We start from the raw sequence: 21,775 nt of genomic DNA on the forward strand, positions 1-21,775 counted from the left end.
TATAATACACCTGTTGCCATATGCAGATACTTACCAGATTTAGAAAACAGTGGTGAATTCTATGGAGAGTGGCTCTCAGTCATTAACAGGCTATGGAACACCTCATGAGCTTGATAAAAATACCAGTTCCCAGGTCTACACCTAAAGATCCTGATGTAAGTGGCTTAAATAGTCACTCTCAAACACCCTATGTCAACTCAGAATCCTGACCAGAAAGTGGTTGCAATGGATGAAATATCTGTTAAAGAATGGGGTAAGATTTGAGTATAGGTGGATCATGTTCTGGGAAATACCTTGGTCAGTGGTTAAGAGCATAGTCTGTAGTTCAATAAAAGTCCAGTTTTGGAACTCAATTGATCATTTACATGCTGTGTAACCTCAGCCAAGTTGCCTAACCTTTCTGAGCCCTGGGTTACTTTTCTGTCAAATGGAGGTATTAATAGTACCTAAGCTGTACTATTGCATTGGTAAGATTAAATGAACAATGCATAAAAAGCACTCAGTAGGAGTAAGCCTCCACAGTGTACGTAATTGCTATTAAAAGCTTGATTCATCATGAATATGCGCTACAGAATACTTAGCTTAACGGTGTCCATTCAAGTAGTGAACTCTCCTAGAGCATGCATATTACGATTTGAGTTATAACATATTCGTAGTTTCAATGTTCCAGAACTGTGCCTCCGTCGTAAAGTGGATAACTCTGTGGTAGCCCTCCCCATCTCTCCCAATTTCCCTCCATTTCACCTCTTCCTAATCTTTGCCTATGATTCCTCTTAACCAGTGATTTTGATATGTCAGAAAAAGAAAACCAAACTCAATACTGGTTTACCTTTTAAAAGAGCATCTTTATTATTTCCCCAGGCCGATCACAGCCCTGAACAAAAGCATCCGATACACATTGGTCAGTCTGGTGGCTTTGGTACCACGACTGCCTACAGCAGGCCAATGACAGCCACTCAGTTGTCACCAAACACAGTGTGAGGGAAGGGGGAGAGCACAGGGGAACTCTTAGAGCAAACAATCACAAACACACTGTGAAATCCAAAATAAATTACACAAACTCAATAGTATAAATAAATTAAAATTTAAGTTAAAAAGAGTCCCACAGTGGCTGTTGGGCAACAACCAGTCCATAGAAGAGGTAGCTGTGGAGGTCACAGGGATGTTCCCAAGGCTCAGGCTCCCGCTCATCACTGGGTCCACCGAGGTCACTGGGCCTCGAAGCTTCCGGACCCCTCAGGCACTCAGCTCCAGGTCGCTGACGTATTTCTGGACCCACTCCTCACTGGGGTCAGCACAGACCTGCCGGCCTCTCTTGGTTAGGAAGCTGTGGAGAAGGGAGGAAGGTTAAGCACTGGGGAATCCAGCAGGGGAATCCTGGGCCTACCGTGGCCGCTCCATCCGCTCTCTGTCCTGCGCAGCTCAGGGCCTGCTCCTCTCTCAGTGACCCCCTGCCTATCTCTGTCTGGAGAGCTTCTCTCAGGGACTCTGGGCGGGGGGCTCTCAGAGGGTCCTGCTGCCTTCTTCTTCCTGTCCCTTTCCTCCGGGCTGGGGCAGCCCTTCCTGACTCTGTAACACCTGCCCCACTCCAGCCCCGAGTCAGGTCACACCTTGGAGCCCTGCTTCCTGTACCCCCGATAGGCTCTGGAAGACTGGGCCTTTCCAGGATGGCCTTCTGGCCTGTCTCTGCCCCCACCCGACCCTCCCTACCTCCCTAGAGGCGAGCAGGAAGACTGGCACTTACATGACACTGGGCTTGGAGCACTGGCTGCTGGTCTCAAAGTAGTCAGCTATGAAATTCTGTGGAATCTGTCGGGAGATGTAGCTGAAGCAGCAGGAGGTCGGCGTGTCGGCAGCAACTGCGGAGAAAGGAAGAGAATGAGCTTGAGGCACATCTCAGAAGAGAAGGCCAGGCAGCTTCTGATCTCCGAGCAGGTGAGGAAGGCAGGCTTGCCCAGACCAAGTGACTGGAAGGCATTTGGGCATTTTTGCCTAGAAAAGTCTCTGTCTTTGTTTCTGTCTATTTCCTTCTTTCCCCTTGACTCTTCATAGTGGGTTCTCTGTTTCTCTGTGTGATCCAGATACCTGAATGGACTGTTCTCTTATCTCAGCTCTCTTCAGGGAATTTTATGTGGTTCAAGAAGTCAGACCCCAGCCCAAGAGAAGCCTTGGACATCTCTCATAAGACATCCAAGGGACAGGGCTCCTGGGAGACCTAGGGTGAGCTGGAGAGTGAACAGACCCCACTGGGAAGTAACCAGCCCTGGATTCTGCCTCTTGTAAACTGACTTGTTTCCAACCTTGTTTTTCTATCTGTACAAGGGACTGTAACTCCCCTGCCCCTGCCTAGATTCTCATACCTGGAGACTAGGAGAGCTAAGACCCCTTCTAGAGATAAAAATAAAAGTCTTGAAGGGAAAGACCAAGGTGTTTGGCAGCCCTTTAAGAAGTTCTGTTTTCTCTTGGGGGCTCTCAGGCCACAAGAAAAGACTGATGTGGTCTAACCATGGCCAGAGACTGGTGAAACCCACAACGAAACTCGGACTCACGTGGTGCAGAGAAGACCTGCTTGCAGAGAGCCACGGTGCAGAGGAGGACGGCAAGGGCAGCAGTGGAGACCTGCATGATTCTGAGCAGGTGATGGAATGTGGGCTCGAGTGTCAGCACAGCCAAGAAGGGACTGACCACTCTCTGCTGCCTGTGTCCTCCTGAAGTCTGAAGCCATCTCTCCTTCTCTTTATAGGCAGCCCTGGCGGATGGGGAAATGGAATCTGGGGGGTGAGGAGGGAAATTTTTAAGCATAGTGATGCTGTCATGCTGAGTGTTGCACAACCCAGGGTCCCCGGTGACCACAGGGGCTCAGGATATCCAAGAATAGCATCTCTGAGCGATTCTCTAACTCTCAGCTCTCAACTCATGACTGGTTCTAGCTTCATGGGGAAATGGTTTCTCCTGTGAGTGTGAAAAGGGGTGTGTGTCAACCCAAGGCTATTCTTAGCCGATCCCTTCTCGTAAGAACTGGTCTATGAGGCCAGACATGGTGGCTCACGCCTGTAATGCCAGCACTTTGGGAGGCTGAGATGGCACATCACCTGAGGTCAGGAGTTCGAGACCCACCTGACCATGTGGAGAAATCATGTCTCTCCTAAAATTACAAAAGTAGTGGGTCATGGTGGCACATGCCTGTAGTCCCAGTTACTCGGGAGGCTGAGGCAGGAGAATTGCTTGAACCTGGGAGGCAGAGGTTGTGGTGAGCCGAGATCATACCACTGGACTCCAAATTGGGCAACAAAAGCGAAACTCTGCCTCAAAAAAAGAACTGATCTATGCATGAACTCTCCAGTCCCATTTCTTCCCACAGAGCTGCAATTCTGCTTCCTCAGCTGCTATAACCACAGGGGTAGGGTTGATGGGCTGATGCTGTGGAGGGCTACACCACCACCCCCCCTCCCCACCCAGAGGCAGGGAACTGAATGAAAGCTGAGGAATAGAAAGCATGAGGTCACGTTTCAGTCATTTATCTATTTATTAGTCACTGGAGTGACTAGGGCACTGTGTTAAACGCTAGTTGTGGATCATAAAAATACTTCAGAAGTGGGTGTCACTATGTGAGGTGCCTAGAAATATCTGTAGCCATTAACCTAGAAAAAACATTTATAGGAGGCTGGGTGTGGTGGCTCACACCTGTAATCCCAGCACTTTGGGAGGCTGAGGTGGGTGGATCATGAGGTCAGGAGATTGAGACCATCTTGGCTAACACGGTGAAACCCTCTCTCTACTAAAAATACAAAAAAAAATTAGCCGGGCGTGGTGGCAGGCGCCTGTAGTCCCAGCTACTTGGGAGGCTGAGGCAGGAGAATGGCGTGAACCTGGAAGGTGGAGCTTGCAGTGAGCCGAGATGATGCCACTGCACTACAGCCTGGGTGACACAGTGAGACGCCACCTCAAAAAAAAAAAAAAAAAATTTCTAGGAAAGAGTTCTCTGGAAACAACCCAAATATGGAGCCATCTTCAAACATAAAGACACCTGACCCAGCATCATTTATAACTCTAAGATCAGCAAAGCTAATTTCTCTCCTTCAGGGGATGATAAATTATCCACTAGGTCGTTTATTATTAAGTCCCTAAAATGAATGAAGTGGCATAAATATGCTTATAATGTCAGTGGGTAAAAAAAGCAAGATACAACAATATACAAATTCTATAAAATTTGAAGAACTGTATAAATATATATATTATAAATATATATTTATTTATATGTATTATAAATATATATATATATATATGCCATGCCAACCCTAGGCATGGAGAAAATAAAAAAGTTTGGAAATACATGCCTTAAAGAATGAACAGTGCTTAGGTCCATGGGTGATTTATTTTCTTATTTTTTTCTTTTTCTGAATTTTTCTCATTTTATTTAGTGAGACTTTATTACCTTCTTGGTCAGCCCACAAATTTATCAACTAATTTTGTTTTAAAACATTTCCAACATCACTGGTTGAAAAGTGGATTGTGGTCAGTTGTTTAATCTGAAAGAAATTATTGATAAATATGCTAAAGTTTCTGTTCAATGGCCTTTGCCAAAATGAAGTCTTGATTTGCCATTTCTTTGAACCATTTTAAGGATCCTATACTGTACTTACATATATCATGTCAACTGAAGCAGGTTTTTCCTTATCCTTTTCAAAACATAATTTCAGTGGAGTGGAACGGTCTCTACCTTCTCAGCCAGATTATATGCTTTTTAAAATTTTGCGTACTTTGTTATTTTATTCTTTCACAATCAATCAGCATACCTCATTTTATAATGAGAAATAGATTTAGTTAGTTTTAAGGATCTTTGTTTCTGAGATGCCCCTGGTCTCATGGGGGCAGGTAGAGTATGTGAACAGGTAATTGTAGCACTTAGCAGAAAGTGCTAAGACTCCTAGTAGAAAAAGAAATGAAAGCTCAGAACCCCACGAGGGGAAGAAGTGACCTTCCACCAGAGGGTTGGGGAAGGCCTCATGGAAGGGATGGAACTTTAGTTGTGTCTGGATAACTGCCCGGGATTTAGGCGTCTATAGATGGGTGGGCAGTGGAGGCCCAGCTGAGGCAGAGTCCTGGGTGTGACATTGTGGGCTCAGAGGAAAGAGGGGGTGCTTCAGTGGAGCTGCAGAGCAGTGGGGATGAATACGGACGATAAAGCTAAATTGGGACCAAACCAGGACCGGCCTTGAATTCGCCGCAAAGGGGTTAGAGTTGATATGTTTGATGCTGGAGAACAATGAAGGACAGAAGCCAAGTGGAAGCACGCCTTTGGAATTCTGTCCTTCCTAAGTGTCTGTAGAGTTAGGTCTTTTAATACACATGAGCTCTGTTTCCATCCCACCCCAATGATGGCTAGTGCCAGTCCTGAGGGAGGAGAAGCAGAGGCAAGATCAGGGGCCGTGGTAGGTTTCACATGAGCTTTGGCATCCACGTGTCTTCCCCTATTGCTACCAATTCCAAATAAAGGTATCTCTGCCACTTGTTTCATTAGAAACCTACATCACAGGCAATGCCTCCTTCTCACCCTGCCCTCTGCCTCCCAGCTCTCGGTTGATACCCCAAATTGCGTTCCCTCACTCACTTCTTAGGGGAACCCCCTCCGTACTCATGATTCCGTTTCTGAGAGCTGGCTTCTGTGAGTTGCAGAGGGCCAGAAAAGGAAATGGAAACTGCTGAATCAGTCAGTGTTCTGATAAGGGGCATCCTCTGCCTCTGTGATTACTGCACAGTGTGTTATTTAGTTATCTATGTAATTTGCTCTTCAAAAATCTAGACCATGTCCAGCTGATTTTATTTTAGTTTATTTTTCTCAAGAAATTTACAGTTTAATAAAGACAATGTGGGAGTTTGGAAACAAGCTTTTGTTTCGTACTGACAATGGATTAGCAACTACACAAATTTTAGTTCACAATAAGTAATATTTATTGAGTGACCACCATGTGCCAATTTCCATAATTTACATGTTTGAACTGTTACTCTTCAAAACAACCCTATGATTTAGTTACCATTATACTTTCTCAGTTGAACCAAAGTAAATAGAAGTTAAACAATTTTCCTAAGGCCATAAAGCTGATGACTAGCAAAGCAGGGATTCAAATCCAGGTAGTCTGACTCTAGGTACCACACACTATACATTCTGTACCACAACTTATTATATTTGATCCTCACAACAATCCTATAATGGCAGATTTTTTAGAGTGTCTTCTCAGATCGTAAACCAACTTCAGACCATGTCTTGTTGGTTGATTTAAACCAAATCCTAGCACATGATGATTACAACATGATGAGCCTCCAGACCTAGTCTCTATCTCTTATTGTGTTCTTTTTAATAAAGTGATTTATTGAATATATAATTCTATCTCAGTGTTTATATATTTGTAAGACTTTCTCTATCAATCCCCAAATCAGGACATATACCCCTTTGCCATGTGTTTTTGCTTGGAGGGAAATACGGTCGCATGCATAGCATGTGCCTAATTTATATACCTTGAATGAATAATGTAAGGGAGATGCAGGATGGGGTTGAGTTGGGAGTGTCTTAGATATTTCCTGGGTGGTAAATTGATGTTCCCAGTTGAAATAATGAACCTGGGGTCATGCAGATGGAATTGGTAAGTTTTATATTCCACTGTCTGTGTTAGTTACCAGTGTATATCCAGCGACAACCACAATGCCTGACATACAGTGAAGCATAATACCTATTTGATGAATAAATAAATCACTGATTTGACTAATAACATGTGTTATGCCTGAACTCTCACTATGGAGTTGAAATACTAATGGGAAGGGTAGGATAAGAAAGGCCATGGTGAGTGGGAGAAGGGAGAGGATCAGAAAAATAACTAATGGGTACTAGGCTTAATACCTGGGTGATGAAATCATTTGTACACCAAACCGCCATGACACAAGTTTACGTATGTAACAAACATGCACATGCATCCCTGAACTTAAAGTAAAAGAAACACACACACACGAAGAGAATCAGGAGAGAGAGTCAGAAGTGTGACAGGTCTCCAGAGCCAAGGAAGAATCTTTAAATAAAATGAGAATTGAAGCCAGGCATGGTGGCTCCATTCCTGTAATCCCAGTACTTTGGGAGGCCGAGGCAGGCAGACCACCTGAGGCCAGGAGTTTGAGACCAGGCTGGTCAACATGGTGAAACCCTGTCTCTACTAAAAATACAAAAAATTAGCTGAGCGTGGTGGCACATGTCTGTAGTCCCAGCTACTCGGGAGATGGAGGCAAGAGAATCACCTGAACCCAGGAGGTTGCAGTGAGCCGAGATCACACCACTGCATTCCAGCCTAGGTGAGAGGGAGACTCTGTCTCAGAAAAAAAAAAAAAAAAAGAGAGAGAGACAGAATTGAGAGTCCCAATAACGATACAATTTGAAACAGAAATGTAAATTAAACTTATAGAAAGAAGTTTTCAGTAACTTGGATCTAAAAGGTTATGATTTAAAGAGAAGGAAAGGAAGGGAAGGGAGGGGAAGGGAGGGGAGGGGAGGGGAGGGGAGAAGGAAAGGAGCCATGGTGTCACAGTCTTGATCTTTGGGAAACTGACCACCGAAGATTCCTCAGGTGGTGGTGACAGAAAGTAGCCAGCAGTCAACACTGTGGACCCTCAGCATGGAGGGATTTGATTTGTGTCCCAGCGTTCTGGCTCATTTCAGCCTCTGTGAGGCCCCACCTCAGGTCAGCAGAGCGTCCCAGTCCAGAGTGCAGGGAATCCTGGCTGAGCAATTTGTCCTCTGAGGCATCTTTGCCTTGCACTGCTCAGCTTGCCTCCCTACTGTGTGCTGCTGCCCATGATTTCTAGTGCAGGGCATTGCTTTCCTTCCAGATTCTGGCCCCAAGGCTCCACTTCCTCAAGCATCCCCCTCTGCTAGCTCCTTTGGCAGCAGGTGCCCCAGGGATGGGTTCACTGATGATGACACCCTGTTTGGCCCAGCTTTGGCCTCCTTTTCTCATATGTGGTCTGCATGGTCAGGTTGCAGCAGGTGTGGGCCCCGCCTTTCCTGCAGGCAGAAGCAGCAGCCTGGAGTCCCCTGTCTTGCATCTTAGACAGACAATGTCTCATTGACACAGCCTCCTCTTTCCACAGCCAGCCCCTTGTTTCCTGTCCCGAGTCCTTGTTATTTTCTCTGGCCATTTCTTGCATGTGTGCAGTAGGTCAGGACGTGTGTCTTGGTACTGGATCTGATCCCTCTCCTGGTCCCTTGCCTCTTCTTCCATATTCTCTACCCAATAAAAAGTGTCTCTTCCTGTCAATCTTCCAAGACAGAAAGCTGAGAGTCACCCTTGTCTCCTCTTTCTCTGTCATCTCCTACACCTGTTCAATCACCAACTCTAGTCTATGTTCAATTTTAGGTGCGTCTGCCTCTCACCATTCCCACTGCTGTGTCTTAGGTCAGGTTCTTACGGATTCTCACCACGACAACTAGAAGAGTGTCCTAGCAACTGTTTTTTCTTCAAGTTTTGTCTCTTATTTATTTATTTATTTGTTTGAGACAAGGTCTTACTCTGTGGCCCAGGCTGGAGTGCAGTGGCTCGATCTTGGCTCACTGCAACCTCTGCCTCCCAGGCTCACGCAGTTCTTGTGCCTCAGCCTCCCGAGTAGCTGGGATTACAGGCATGAGCCACCACACTCAGCTAATTTTTTGTATTTTTCACGGAGATGGGGTTTCACCATGTTGGCCAGGTTAATCTTGAACTCCTGGTCTCAAAAGATCTGCCTGCTTCAGCCTCCCAAAGTGCTGGGATTACAGACACAAGCCACCATGCCCGGCCTAGTTTTATCTCTTTTTAATGTATCCCACCATACAGCATCCAATATAATTTTGCTAAAGCTCAAAATCATTCTGTTTCTCTCTTTTTAAAATCTTGCAAACATTCTGCATCGTTTCTGGCATGAAATGGAAGCTTCTCTGTACCCTGACCCCTGTCTACTCTCTGGCATGAAATGGAAGCTTCTCTGTAACCTGACCCCTGTCTACTCTCTGGCCTCGTGGCTTGCCACGCTGAGACTTCCTGATAACCAAGACTTAGCCTTTTGGCACTACCTGTGGTCCCTTAAATGTGCAGCTCTCTTCCCTGTTTTTAATGAAGGAGGTGCCCACTTGGTAAAGCACAATTTCCCCTTCTTGTAAACCACAGGGCAGAGTGAAATACTATGAATGTGGGCCCATCCCATGACAACTGCAGGGATTCATATTTAGGACAATTAAGGAAAAACACTATGTAATTTCCAATTTTTTCTTTTCTTTCTTTCTTTTTTTTTTTTTTTTTTTTTTAGGGAGTCTTGCTCTGTTGCCCAGGCTGGAGTGCAGTGGGGCCATCTCAGCTCACTGCAACTTCTGCCTCCTGCTCCTCCTCCCCCCGGGTTCAAGTGATTCTCCTGCCTCAGCCTCCCAAGTAGCTGTGATTACAGGCATGTGCCACCACGCCTGGCTAATTTTTGTATTGTTTGTAGAGACACGGTTTCACCATGTTGGCCAGGCTGGTCCCAAACTCCTGACCTCAAGTGATCCACCCACATTGGCCTTCCAACGTGCTGGGATTATAGGCTTGAGCCACCAAGCCCAGCCTGTAATTCCTCAAATTTTCTAAGAAAAAGAGAGAAATCCATGGATCTTGCTGTTCAAAGACAGGCAAAATGCAAAACAGAAAAGACATTTTACACCAGAATAACAGAAACTTTGGTTGTTATGCTTTTAACATAAATTTATAATACAGCACACTTCCCTTTTCTGATTTATTCATGCTCTAGAGCCAGACTTCTTGGCTTCAGTTTCAAATCTGTTGTGTGTCAGCTGTGTGTTTTTCCATAGGTTACATACCTCTCTGTGCTTCAGTTTCCTCCTGTGTGAAAGGGGATAGTTACAGCACCTACCTCAGAGGGCCACTGTGAGGATTAAATGCATTAATATCTATGAGAGGCAGAGAACATTACTGGTTCACAGTAAGTGCTGTGTTAACTGCTATCTACTATTATTACTATTACCATTTTATTATTATTGAAATATTTCAATATATCCATTTTACATCAAAAGCAAGTGCAGGTCTCTTGTTCTTTGCCTGTATACCCCTGTCTCTCTCTTTGCCTGGCTAATCTCAGTTCAACCTATAAAAGAGAATAGTTAGAGCCGTGTAAATGGACTGATGTGAATAGCACAATGATTAAATACAACTTTTGGTATATCTATGCAATTAAATATCATGCATATACTCATGCCATTTTTGAGTAATATTTAAGTTTGTAATGACACAGAAGAAGATTAAGTAGCAATAATAAGATATACCAGTTCATGAAAGATAGTAAGTACCAATAGTGAAATATAAAACTAGGTACAGAATGATAGGGCAATTTCAATTTTCTTACATATGCCTCCCTATATTTTCTCAATTTTGTACAATGACTATGTCTACTTTCTATAAAGGAAAACAAACATTTTGTGTTTTTTTTGAGACAGAGTCTCACTCTCTCACCCAGGCTGGAGTGCAGTGGTGTGATCTCGGCTCAACTGCAATCTCCACCTTCCAAGTTCAAGAGATTCTCATGCCTTAGCCTCCCGAATAGCTGGGACTACAGGTGTGTGCCACCACACCAAACTGTTTTTGTAGTTTTAGTAGAGATGGGGTTTCACTACGTTGGCCAGGCTATTCTCAAGCTCCTGATCTCAGATGATACACCCACCTCAGCCTCCAAAAGTGCTGGGATTATAGGCATGAGCCCGCACCCTGGCCATCAATTTTTTTTCAAAAAGAAAAAAACCCAGATCTCATATTTTTTGGAATCCTTTCTTAACACTTCACTACCGCCATCTAAAGTGCATACCCTCAGCCTCGGACACAATGCCTGTCACACAGAAGGTACTCAATAAAGCTTTACTGAATTATGTTCATCTCTTGCTGGAGTATTCCCTATGACCTGCATGGAAAGAGGCCAGAAACAATTGGAAGGAAGATGCTTCACAAGAAATACTGAAAGCTTTCTTGACCTCATGGATGCTGGTGAGGCTTTACCCCTCTCTCAGGAATTTGACATCTCCTGAAGTTCCTGACCTCTACCTTTCACAACTAAGAGCAGGCTGTGGCAGGAGACCAAGGTCCATTTCCACGGTAAGAAGAGCATGGCCGGCCAGCTCCATAGTCAGAGTGTGGCAGTCACTGATGAGCTGCTCCAACTGCTCACTGTCCTACTGAGGCAGAAATTTAAAACATAAATATGCACTCATTCACTCCAAGAAAAGTAACAGGCAAGGCAAGGGTTAAAAAGTAAAGAAGAACAAGTTTTCCTCTGCCTAGCAAGCTCACTTCAAGGACAGTTATAAGATAATGTTGTCCGAGAAGTCGAAGCCAAAGGAACGGGCTCCAGACCCCCCTCTCCATAACAAGAGTGAAGAAAAAAAGGGACAAATGTCTGTATTTAGCCAGTTATTGTTTTTCTTTCATGCAGCTGCAAGGCCACCAGCTAAGCAAGGCCACAAGTTATGCTGTGCTGTAGATTACGTGACCTATCATTATGTGATTTGCTGCTTTTGCTTTGCTTCTGTAAGCCTGCTTGTAAAACCCTGCTCTGTCTTTGTTGAAATGCTCAGCTTTTTGGATATGAATTCACGGAGCCAGTGCACACCTTAAAATAAATATCCTCCTGTTCTCCCATATTGGTCTCTTCATTCCTCAGTTTACCACAACACTATAGATTTCATCCTGAAGAATTCTGCACTCTGGATAATTGTGTACTTGTTTCTTCAAGCCACAATTCAGCTTCTGCTCCCATTTCCCCCAAAGTGACTTGGATACCATACTGGCAAAACCACAGGATTTGCCTCTTTTTGGTTTATTATCTTGGCAAAATGACCCTATGTTCCAGCTCTCCTTGGCTTTCCAGTCCCCACATTTGCCCTCCAGGGTTCTCTGGTTCTAGGCATCCACTTCCTGGAGGCCACCTCTTGGCCCTGACACTCAGGTGTCTCCTTAACACTCTAGGAGAGGCCAGTATGTCCAGATTGACTGCCTCTCTACTCTGCTCCTAAGCACTTTGGTAATCTCTTCTGAGAGTCTGTTATTAACAGAGATTGCCTGCATGTGTAATCTCAGAAGGTCATACCTGTAGAGGGACTCTGGTGATCTCTGAACTGAGAGTCGAAGACCCTGGTTCTTGACATGCATGCCTGTGTGATCTTGATGAGGTCTTTTCACTTCTCTAGGTTTTGCTTTCCTAATCTGTACAGTGGCAAAACAGATTGGGATCAGGTAAAACTACAGGCCACAGATATGCTGAGGAAAATGAAAAATACCAGGGTATTTTCAAGGTTAGGTTACTGCTGTGGCTTGCTTGGCCTGCCTGCAGCCTGGGAGGTTGAGGCTAACATGGTAAGACAAATGTAAAAATGCCCAGAATGGAGTTACGAATATAGTGGTGGTCAAGGATGTGGAGGGAAACCTCTAGATGACCACAAGTGAGGGGGAAAGAAGGGCTTCCTTGCTCAGGGGTGAGGGGGTGGCCCTCTAAATGGAGCTCCCTGGAACCATGGATGAGCCTTGCTGTCACTTCTTGCAACCCTGAGTTACAAAGAGTTGAGTCCAAGAATAGTATCCATTATAATAAAACTACTGGATGTGGGGGTTGAGGGTTGGGGAGAAGGGGAAGTACCACACTATCAGGGCTGAGGAATCACCTTTTGGGTGGAGTGTCAGAACACCCAGTTCACTCATACTCAGCTTACTCATTTGGCTATATAGGGGTTCACATCTTGAGTCCATATTACTCATCACATCCCCTCCATGGAGATAAGCATAACACAGTTTCTGCATCAAGGAGCTCACTTTCTAGTTGGGGAGGCAACCACATGAATAGATCAATATGTGATAGGTGGTAAGAGGGAAGTAGTTCAGGAGACTGTAGGGGCACAGGGAAGGATACAGGATTCACTTGGGAAAAGGTCAGGGAAGTTTCTCTAGAGAAGATGAGCATATTTTTTGTCATGTATTTGAGAGTCATTTGTTTATTGGCTCCCCTTGGCTTTCCAGTCTCCACATGTGCCCTCCAGGAGTTCTAAATGGCACCAGTGCCTAAATCTTGTTGGGGGTAGGGGTAAGTTAATATTGCTGAAAAAAATCATACAAGTCCATTTTACTCTCAGTGTGGACTTCCACTGGTGCAGACACAGTATTGTTGTTAGGATCTTCATGAAGATCCCTCAAAACATTTTACTCCCATGAGCCAAAGATCAGATCAAGGCTAGGAAACAAAAATCAACAGACAAACTCATTGTGTGGCTCAATGATGACTAATCACCCATTTTATCAATCATTAATCTCCTGAAACCCAGAACAGGCATCCTCCTAACCCCTCCACCCTGCTCATTCAGACAGCTGCTCTGGTGGGGATTGAGACTTAACTTGGAACAACTCATCTACAGCTGAGAGACAGCCTTCTCCATCCTTCAGGCTTCCTGACACTTTGTTTCTTCCTCTGACATGACACTTAGGCTTATTCCACCTCATGGCATAGTTATTTCTGTCACTGTCAATGCCATCACTAGACATGGAACTCTTCGAAGGCAGGGATGGGGGCTTCACTCAGCTCTGTCTGCCCTGACAAGCAACAGATGGTTAGTACACTGGGTTGAATAAAAATGTCATAGATAACGAAGTCTGTGTGAATCCAGAGAACATGAGACACATTCTGCTTCCCTTAAAGTAAGGTCCTTAATGCATGAAGATGAAACTGCACCAACTAGGAACTGCACCAACTAGGAAAGGCCAGGAGAGATACTAACACATGTGCTATCAGGGAACACAGAACATTACAGCAGCCAGGGGCGAGAGTCTTGGAGAAGATCACAACATTTGAAGCAAGAGCTGTACAAAGAAATGGGGAGAGAACAGAGGAGAGATGTGCAGCTTGTGTGTGCAGGTGGGGGAGTGAGGGAGAATGCTGAGGTAGGATGACCTTGTGCTTTATGTAATGACCCTGAAGGACCCCAGGATGCTGCTCCTACCCCTCCTAGGCTTCCAGATGCTGTAGGTCCCCCTTTTTTTTTTTTCTTAACTTGTATCCCTGGTGCCTGCTGTTTCCTTCTTTGTATCCATGTGTATTCAATGTTTAGCTTCCACTTATAAATGAGAACATGCAGTATTTGATTTTCTCTTCCTGTGTTAGTTTGCTTAGGATAATGGCCTAAGCAAAGAAGAAGAAAGAAAGAGAAGAAAGAAAAAGAAAGAAGAAAGAAAGAGAAAGAAGGGGAGAGAGAGAAAGGAAGGCAGGAGGAAAAGAAGGAGGAAAGGAAGAAGGAAAGGAAAGGAAGGAAGGAAGAAAAGAAAAAAAGAAAGAAAGGAAAGAAAGAAAGGAAGGAAAGAAAGAAAGAAAGAAAGAAAAAGAAAGAAAGGAAAGGAAAGAAAGAGAAAGAAAACCCATGGTGTCACAGTTTTGATCTTTGGGAAACCAACCACCCAAGATTCCTTAGGTGGTGGTGACAGAAAGTAGCCAGCAGTCAACACTGCGGACCCTTCAGCATGGAGGGTTTTGATTTGTGTCCCAGAGTTCTGACTCATTTCAGCCTCTGTGAGGCCCCACCTCAGTCCCAGTCACGAGCGCGGGGGAATCCTGGCTGAGCAGTTTGTCCTCTGTGGCATCTTTGCCTTGCACTATTTGGCTTGCCTCCCCACTGTGCGCTGCTGCCCATGCTCTGGCGCGGGGCAATACTTTCCTTCCAGATTCTGGCCCCGAGGCTCCACTTCCCCAGGGGTCACCCTCTGCCATCTCTTTTGGCAGCAGACGCCCCAGGGATGGGTTCACTGGTGGTGACATTCTGTTTGTCCCAGCTTTGACCTCCTTTTCTCATACGTGGTCTGCGTGGTCAGGTTGCAGCAGGTGTGGGCCCCACCTTTCCTGCAGGCAGAAGCAGCAGCCTGGAGTCCCCTGTCTTGCATCTTAGACAGACAATGTCTTTCTGATGCCAGCCCGTTGTTTCCTGTCCCAAGTCCTTGTTATTTTCTCTGGCCATTTCTTGCATGTGTGCAGTAGGTCAGGGCGTAAGTCTTGGTACTGGATCTAATCCCTCTCCCAGTCGCTTCCCCTTTTCCATATTTTCTTTTTGTTTGTTTGATTGTTTGTTTGTTTTGAGATGGAGTCTCGCTCTGCCGCCCAGTCTGGAGTTCAGTGGCCGGATCTCAGCTCACTGCAAGCTCTGCCTCCCGGGTTTACGCCATTCTCCTGCCTCAGCCTCCCGAGTAGCTGGGACTACAGGCGCCCACCACCTCGCCCGGCTAGTTTTTTGTATTTTTTAGTAGAGACGGAGTTTCACCGTGTTAGCCAGGATGGTCTCGATCTCCTGAACTCGTGATCCTCCCGCCTCAGCCTCCCAAAGTGCTGGGATTACAGGCTTGAGCCACCGCGCCCGGTCCCCCCTTTTCCATATTTTCTACACAATAAAAAGTGCCTCTTCCTATCAATATTACAAGCTGGAAAGCCAAGAATCACCCTTGTCTCGTCTTTCTCTGTCATCTCCTACACCAATTCAATCGCCAACTCTAGTCTACATTCAATTTTATGTGCATCTGCCTCTCACCATTCCCACTGCCTGTCAGGTTCTTATGGTTTCTCACCATGACAACTAGAGGCGGGTCCTAGCAACTCTTTTTTCTTTTCTTATTTATTTATTTAGAGACAAGGTCTCACTCTGTGGCCCAGGCTGGAGTGCAGTGGCTGATCTTGGTTCACTACAACCTTGGCTTCCCAGGCTCAAGCAATTCTTGTGCCTCAGCCTCCCGAGCAGCTGGGATTATACTCATGTGCCACCATGCCCGACTAATTTTTTGTGTTTTTCGTGGAGATGTGGTTTCACCATGTAGGCCAGGTTGGTCTTGAACTCCTGGCCTCAAGTGATCTGCCTGCTTTGGCCTCCCAAAGTGCTGGGATTACAGGTGTGAGCCACCATGCCTGGCCTAGTTTTGTCTCTTTTTAATCTATCCCATGATACAGCACTAATATAATTTTGCTAAAGCTCAAAATCATTCTCTGTTTCTCTCCTTTTAAAATCTTGCAAACATTCTTCATCATTTCTGGCACGAAATGGAAGCTTCTCTGTAGCTTGACCCCTGTTTACCTCTTTGCCCTCGAGGCTTGCAAGTTTGTTATATAGGTAAATTGCGTGTTGTGGGAGTTTGGTGTACGGATTATTTCATCACCCAGGTAATAAGCATAGTATCCGATAGGTAATTTTTTTAACCCTCTCCCTCCTCCCACCCTTCACCCTTGAGTCGGCTCCAGTGCCTGCTGTTCCCTTCTTTGTGTCCATGTGTACTCAGTGTTTAGCTTCCACTTATAAGTGAGAACATGCAGTATTTGGTTTTCTGTTCCTGCATTAGTTCACTTAGGATAATGGCCTCCAGCTCCATCCATGTTGCTACAAAGGGCATGATCTTGTTCTTTTTTTAATGACTGAGAAGTATATATACCACATTTTCTTTATCCGGTCTATCATCGATGGGCATTTAGGTTGATTCCATGTCTTTGCTATTGTGAATAGTGTTGCAATGAAATACCTGTGCACATGTCTTTATGGTAGAACGATTTCTATTCCTTTGGGTATATACCCAATAATGGGATTGCTGGGTCGAATGGTAGTTCTGTTTTAAGTTCTTTTAGAAACCACCAAACTGCTCCCCACAATGGCTGAACTAATTTACATTCCCACCAGCAGTGTATAAGTGTTCCTTTTCTCTGCAACTTCACCAGCATCTGTTATTTTTTGACTTTTTAAAAATAGCCATCCAGACTGGTTTGAGACAGTATCTCACTGTGGTTTTGATTTGCATTTCTCTAATGATTAGTGGTGTTGAGCACTTTTTTGTATGTTTATTGGCCGCATGTATGTCTTCTTTTGAAATGTATCTGTTTATGTTCATTGCCCACTTTTTAATGGAGTTGTTTGTATTTTGCTTGTGCATTTGTTTAAGTTCCCTATAGATTCCGGATACTAGACCTTTGTCAGACGCATAGTTTGTAAATATTTTCTCCCATTCTGTACGTTCCCTTTACTTTGCTGATAATTTTTTTTTTGCTGTGCAGAATCTCTTTAGTTTAATTAGATCCCATTTGTCAGTTTTTGATTTTGTTGGAATTTGCTTTTGGCATCTTCATCATGAAATCTCTGCCAGATCCTATGGCCAGAATGGTATTGTCTAGGTTATCTTACAGGATATCATATTTTTTATAGTTTTACAATTTTCGGTTTTGCATTTAAGTATTTAATCCATTGTGAGTTGATTTTTATACACAGTGTAAGGAAGGAATCCAGTTTCAATCTTTTGCATATGGCTAACCAATTATCCCAGTATCATTTATTGAATGGGAAGTCCTTTCCCCATTGCTTGTTTTTGTTAACTTTGTCAAAAATCAGATGGTTGCAGGTATGCAGCATTATTTCTGAGCTCTCTATTTTGTTCTATTGGTCTATGTGTCTGTTTTTGTACCAGTACCATGCTGTTTTGGTTACTGTAGCCCTGTAGTATAGTTTGAAGTCATGGCTCCTTCTTTTTACTCTTCTTTTTTTTTTTTTTTTTTTTTTTTTTTTTTTTGATACGGAGTCTCACTCCGTTGCCCAGGCTGGAGTGCAGTGGCATGATTTCGGCTCACTGCAATCTCTGCCTTCTGGGTTCACACCATTCTCCTGCCTCAGCCTCCTGAGTAGCTGGGACTACAGGTGCCTGCCACCACACCTGGCGAATTTTTTGTATTTTTAGTAGAGACAAGATTTCACCATGTTAGCCAGGATGGTCTCAATCTCCTGACCTTGTGATCCACATGCCTTGGCCTCCCAAAGTGCTGGGATTACAGGCTTGAGCCACCGCTCCCAGCCTACTCTTCTTTTTTCTTTCTCAGAGAAGAGTGGGGTTAGGGGTAAGCAGGCGGGTTAGGGTAGTAGAGCTAAAGGCATATAGAGATCTTGATCCAATTATCCTCATTCACCTCATTTGCCCAACTTCACACACTCCTGTATTCAGGGCCTTTGTAATCTTCTGTACAGGTGCCCAGCAGCTGTCAAACCAGCCAGGGCTTAACATAAGCACGGACATTCCCTATGGACTGGTTGGGACACACCCACATTCTTAGTTTACATATTTTGTCTGTAACATGGATAAACTCATTACTAAGTATACAGTTCTGTTTTGTTTTGCTTTGCTTTGTTTTTGAGGTAGGCTCTCGTTCTGTCACCCAAGCTGGTCATTGTGCAGTGGCACAATTACCACTCACTGCAGCCTGGACTTTCCTGGGCTCAGGTGATCCTCCCACCTCAGCCTCCTGAGCAGCTGGGACTACAGGTGTGCATCACCACTCCCAGCCAAATTGTTTTTGGTATTTTTTTTTTTTTTTTTTTTTTTTTTGTAGAGACAGGGTTTTACCATGTTGCCCAGGCTGGTCTCGAACTTCTGGGCTCAAGCAATCCATCCTGCCTTGGCCTCCCAAAGTGCTGGATTACAGGTGTGAGCCACTGCACCCAGTTCAGTCCTGTTTTTATACTAGAAGAACATTCTCTAGGTCTCAAACTCGATTCTTACTGGTTTATATGTCCTGTTCTTTTGTTGGTCCAAGAAAATATCCTGAAATCTTTATTTCTTCTCTTGTTCTAGGACAGACTGGCGCTATCTCTTTCCTGAATTAAGTTTGAGTGCAATTGGTCTTTGAGTGTGGAATAGCTCCTAGCAGTCTATCAGTCAGCGGTTTCTCTTTGTGGTCACACTCTATGTTTATTCTGGAGACTACAGCATGGAAAGAAAACGGACTTTGGAATCAGATGAATCTTGATTCAGATTTGGCAGTGCCACTCATCAGCTCTATGACACTGAGCACATCAGTGGACCACTCTCTGATCCTCAATTGCCTTATCTATAAAATGAGATGACACACCCTTGCTCAGGGCTATGGTAGGATTAGATATGATATGTGTAAGACAGCTTTCCCAGTGCCAGGTACATGCTAAGTGTCCAATAAGAAGTTACAAATGTTGCTAAGTAACCCTGCTAAGTCCCTCTGCACATCCAATGCTGGACTCTTCATGCCCAAGGAAACATACAGGACACAAAATTCAGTGACAATCAGCTCAGCAGATCAAAGCACAGGAAGGAGATGGGGGGGGGGTCCTGGCTCTCCCCTTTGTTCTTGGGGCCAGGCTTGTGGACAGCCTGGAAAGACTGACATGAACCCTCCAGCGTCTGGGGGCGCCAATCACCAAGAGCAGCACAGTTCTTGTCTACAAGCCACTTATAGCAGGTGTGAACATTTCATCTTTCCTCTGTGGTTTGCAACTCTCCCCCCAAGTCTCGGTCCCTTCCTTTGGTTGTACCACTTCCCTTTTCTTCTAGCCTGCAGTTCCCTCATCTTTCCTCTATGATGACATTGCCCTGGGGAAGAGAGATTGAGAGGAACTCGTCACTCAGCTAGCTTCAGGAGCCATGACATCATCTCTACCATGGAAATTCCACTCACTCTGCTGAGCCCTCACATTTGTCCCAGGCCTCACAGTCCTTATAAAAAGATTCCCAACTTAGTATCAGCACAGGACACAGCTGGGTTCTGAAGCTTCTGAGTTCTGTAGCCTCACCTCTGAGAAAACCTCTCTTCCACCAACACCATGAAGCTGTGCGTGACTGTCCTGTCTCTCCTCGTGCTAGTAGCTACCTTCTGCTCTCCAGCATTCTCAGCACCAAGTAAGTCTACTTTTGCAGCTGCTATTTCCAGAGCCAAGGTGTAGGCAGAGTCTTTTTTTCTAGTTGTGGCTGGTCAAACAGTGGGATCTGGGGATGGGACAAAAGGCAGCTAGGAAGATTGCCACGAAGTCTGCACTAAATGTAGAGTCTAGTAGATATTCAATAACATTCAAGTTCTTACTTTCTCAAGAATTAGCAACCAGCAGAGGAAAAGGATGGGCTGGAAGTCAGACTGTTGAATTGGCTCTGCCTCTAATTACTTGTTCAAGCAAGCCCCTGTCCCTCTCTGTGCCTTGGTTTTCCCATCTGTCACATGAAGGGAGTGCGATGTGTTCTGAGACTGAGTCCGGTTCCAATCTTCTAGATTTCTTTCTTGCTCTTCTCTGAAGATCCACTATTCAGAATAAGAGTCCTGCTCAGGTTAGGTGGGAATGGATACAAGGGACCTTCTTTGGGGTTCTGGTAGCTCCACAGGGATGCTCAATGAAGACGCAAAATTAGAAGCCAAAATAAACAGCTCCCATGTGCAGTGTTGATCTCACCCTGGCCTTTCCTTTCAGTGGGCTCAGACCCTCCCACCTCCTGCTGCTTTTCTTACACCGTGAGGAAGCTTCCTCGCAACTTTGTGGTAGATTACTACGAGACCAGCAGCCTCTGCTCCCAGCCTGCTGTGGTGTGAGTATTAACCCCTGGGCTCCTCTGGGAGGCAAGGGTGAGGGCTGATTTTAAAGGGGCCTTTTTTGGGGAGGGGCTGATTAAGCACTGGGGAGTCAGCTCTCAGGGCTGAAGCCTTCCCTGAGAGCAGTGAGGACACAGGTCATGAACTCACTTTTCAAGTGTTGAAGGCAGGCTGAGTGGGAGCCAAGAGAGAAGGGGGTTCCTAGGGAGGAAGTTATCCAGAGGACAGGAAAGCAGGGGAAGTCAGACAGGTCACATGAGATAGGGACCGATTTCTTAAACTGTGCTAGAAAGACATGTGGAAGAGTCACTGCCAGGCTGGCAAGGAATAGGGAGACATTCATATTGATTGCAATGCCCACTGGTTCCTAATCTGGGAAACCCCTGGAGCCCACAGCTAACTCCAGTGGGTGGAAGTTACAGGGAGTCTGGTTCCAGCGCTGCCCCAGGAAGGATCCCATGCACCAGAGCTGCCCACATGGACCATGGTCAGGCAGAGGAAGATGCTGACCACAGGCAAGGGAAAAAGCCAGATGACCTCAAAGGTTTCATGGGATTCTCATCTGTCTGCTTCTTGTTCTACAGATTCCAGACCAAAAGAGGCAAGCAAGTCTGCGCTGACCCCAGTGAGACCTGGGTCCAGGAGTATGTGTATGACCTGGAACTGAACTGAGCTGCTCAGAGACAGGAAGTCTTCAGGGAAGGTCACCTGAGCCTGGATGCTTCTCCATGAGACGCATCTCCTCCATACTCAGGACTCCTCTCCGCAGTTCCTGTCCCTTCTCTTAATTTAATCTTTTTTAATGTGCTGTATTATTGTATTAGATGTTATTTCCATTATTTATATTTGTTTAGCCAAAGTGTCTCCTATGGGGATGGTCCACCGTCACTGTTTCTCTGCTGTTGCAAATATATGGATAACACTGTTAATTCCATGTATTTTCATAATAAAACTTTAAAATAAAATACAGACAGTTTCTTTGTGATTTTAATTTGATTTGGGGGTAAGGGGGGGCAAACTACAGTCTCCAAAAGGAATAAGAATGAGCAATTGCTGCATCCTTAATATGAGCTCTGGGCTGAGCACTCTTCATACATCTCACTGCGTACTTTCAACAAGGGTTTTAACACCCTGTTGTCCCCAGTTTCACAGTTAAGGAAACAGAGGCACAGAGAGGTGAAGTGACTTGTTGAGACTCGTAGGTCGGCTTGGGGAGTGTCATGAAAGAATGCCCCAAAAAAGGAGCTTGTCATTTCAACATCTTGAGGGGAAGTTGTAAACAAGGGAAACAGCACAGCAAAGGGGGAAGAAGAGTGAGAAAAGTGTCTTCATCATCTTATTATCAGCA

General features: G+C 45.1%; 2 protein-coding genes across 2 annotated transcripts; one reads left to right on the forward strand and one right to left on the reverse strand.

The window, feature by feature from the left end:
• Nucleotides 1-824: 824 nt before the first annotated feature.
• On the reverse strand, nt 825-2,790 carry LOC115894708 (C-C motif chemokine 3-like 1). The gene is made up of 3 exons (XM_030922470.1): nt 2,550-2,790; nt 1,745-1,859; nt 825-1,327 (listed from the first exon to the last, which is right to left on the reverse strand). Exons 1-3 carry the CDS (start codon nt 2,623-2,625, stop codon nt 1,237-1,239), a joined length of 282 nt encoding a protein of 93 aa, XP_030778330.1. The 5' UTR covers nt 2,626-2,790; the 3' UTR covers nt 825-1,236.
• A 16,646-nt stretch (nt 2,791-19,436) lies between these two features.
• On the forward strand, nt 19,437-21,354 carry LOC104678511 (C-C motif chemokine 4-like). Its single transcript, XM_010383831.2, has 3 exons — nt 19,437-19,748; nt 20,309-20,423; nt 21,012-21,354. Exons 1-3 carry the CDS (start codon nt 19,673-19,675, stop codon nt 21,097-21,099), a joined length of 279 nt encoding a protein of 92 aa, XP_010382133.2. The 5' UTR covers nt 19,437-19,672; the 3' UTR covers nt 21,100-21,354.
• The last annotated feature ends 421 nt before the right edge of the window (nt 21,355-21,775 follow it).

Source organism: Rhinopithecus roxellana, chromosome 19 (assembly GCF_007565055.1).
Source record: "Rhinopithecus roxellana isolate Shanxi Qingling chromosome 19, ASM756505v1, whole genome shotgun sequence".
In the NCBI taxonomy this organism is placed as follows: domain Eukaryota; kingdom Metazoa; phylum Chordata; class Mammalia; order Primates; family Cercopithecidae; genus Rhinopithecus; species Rhinopithecus roxellana.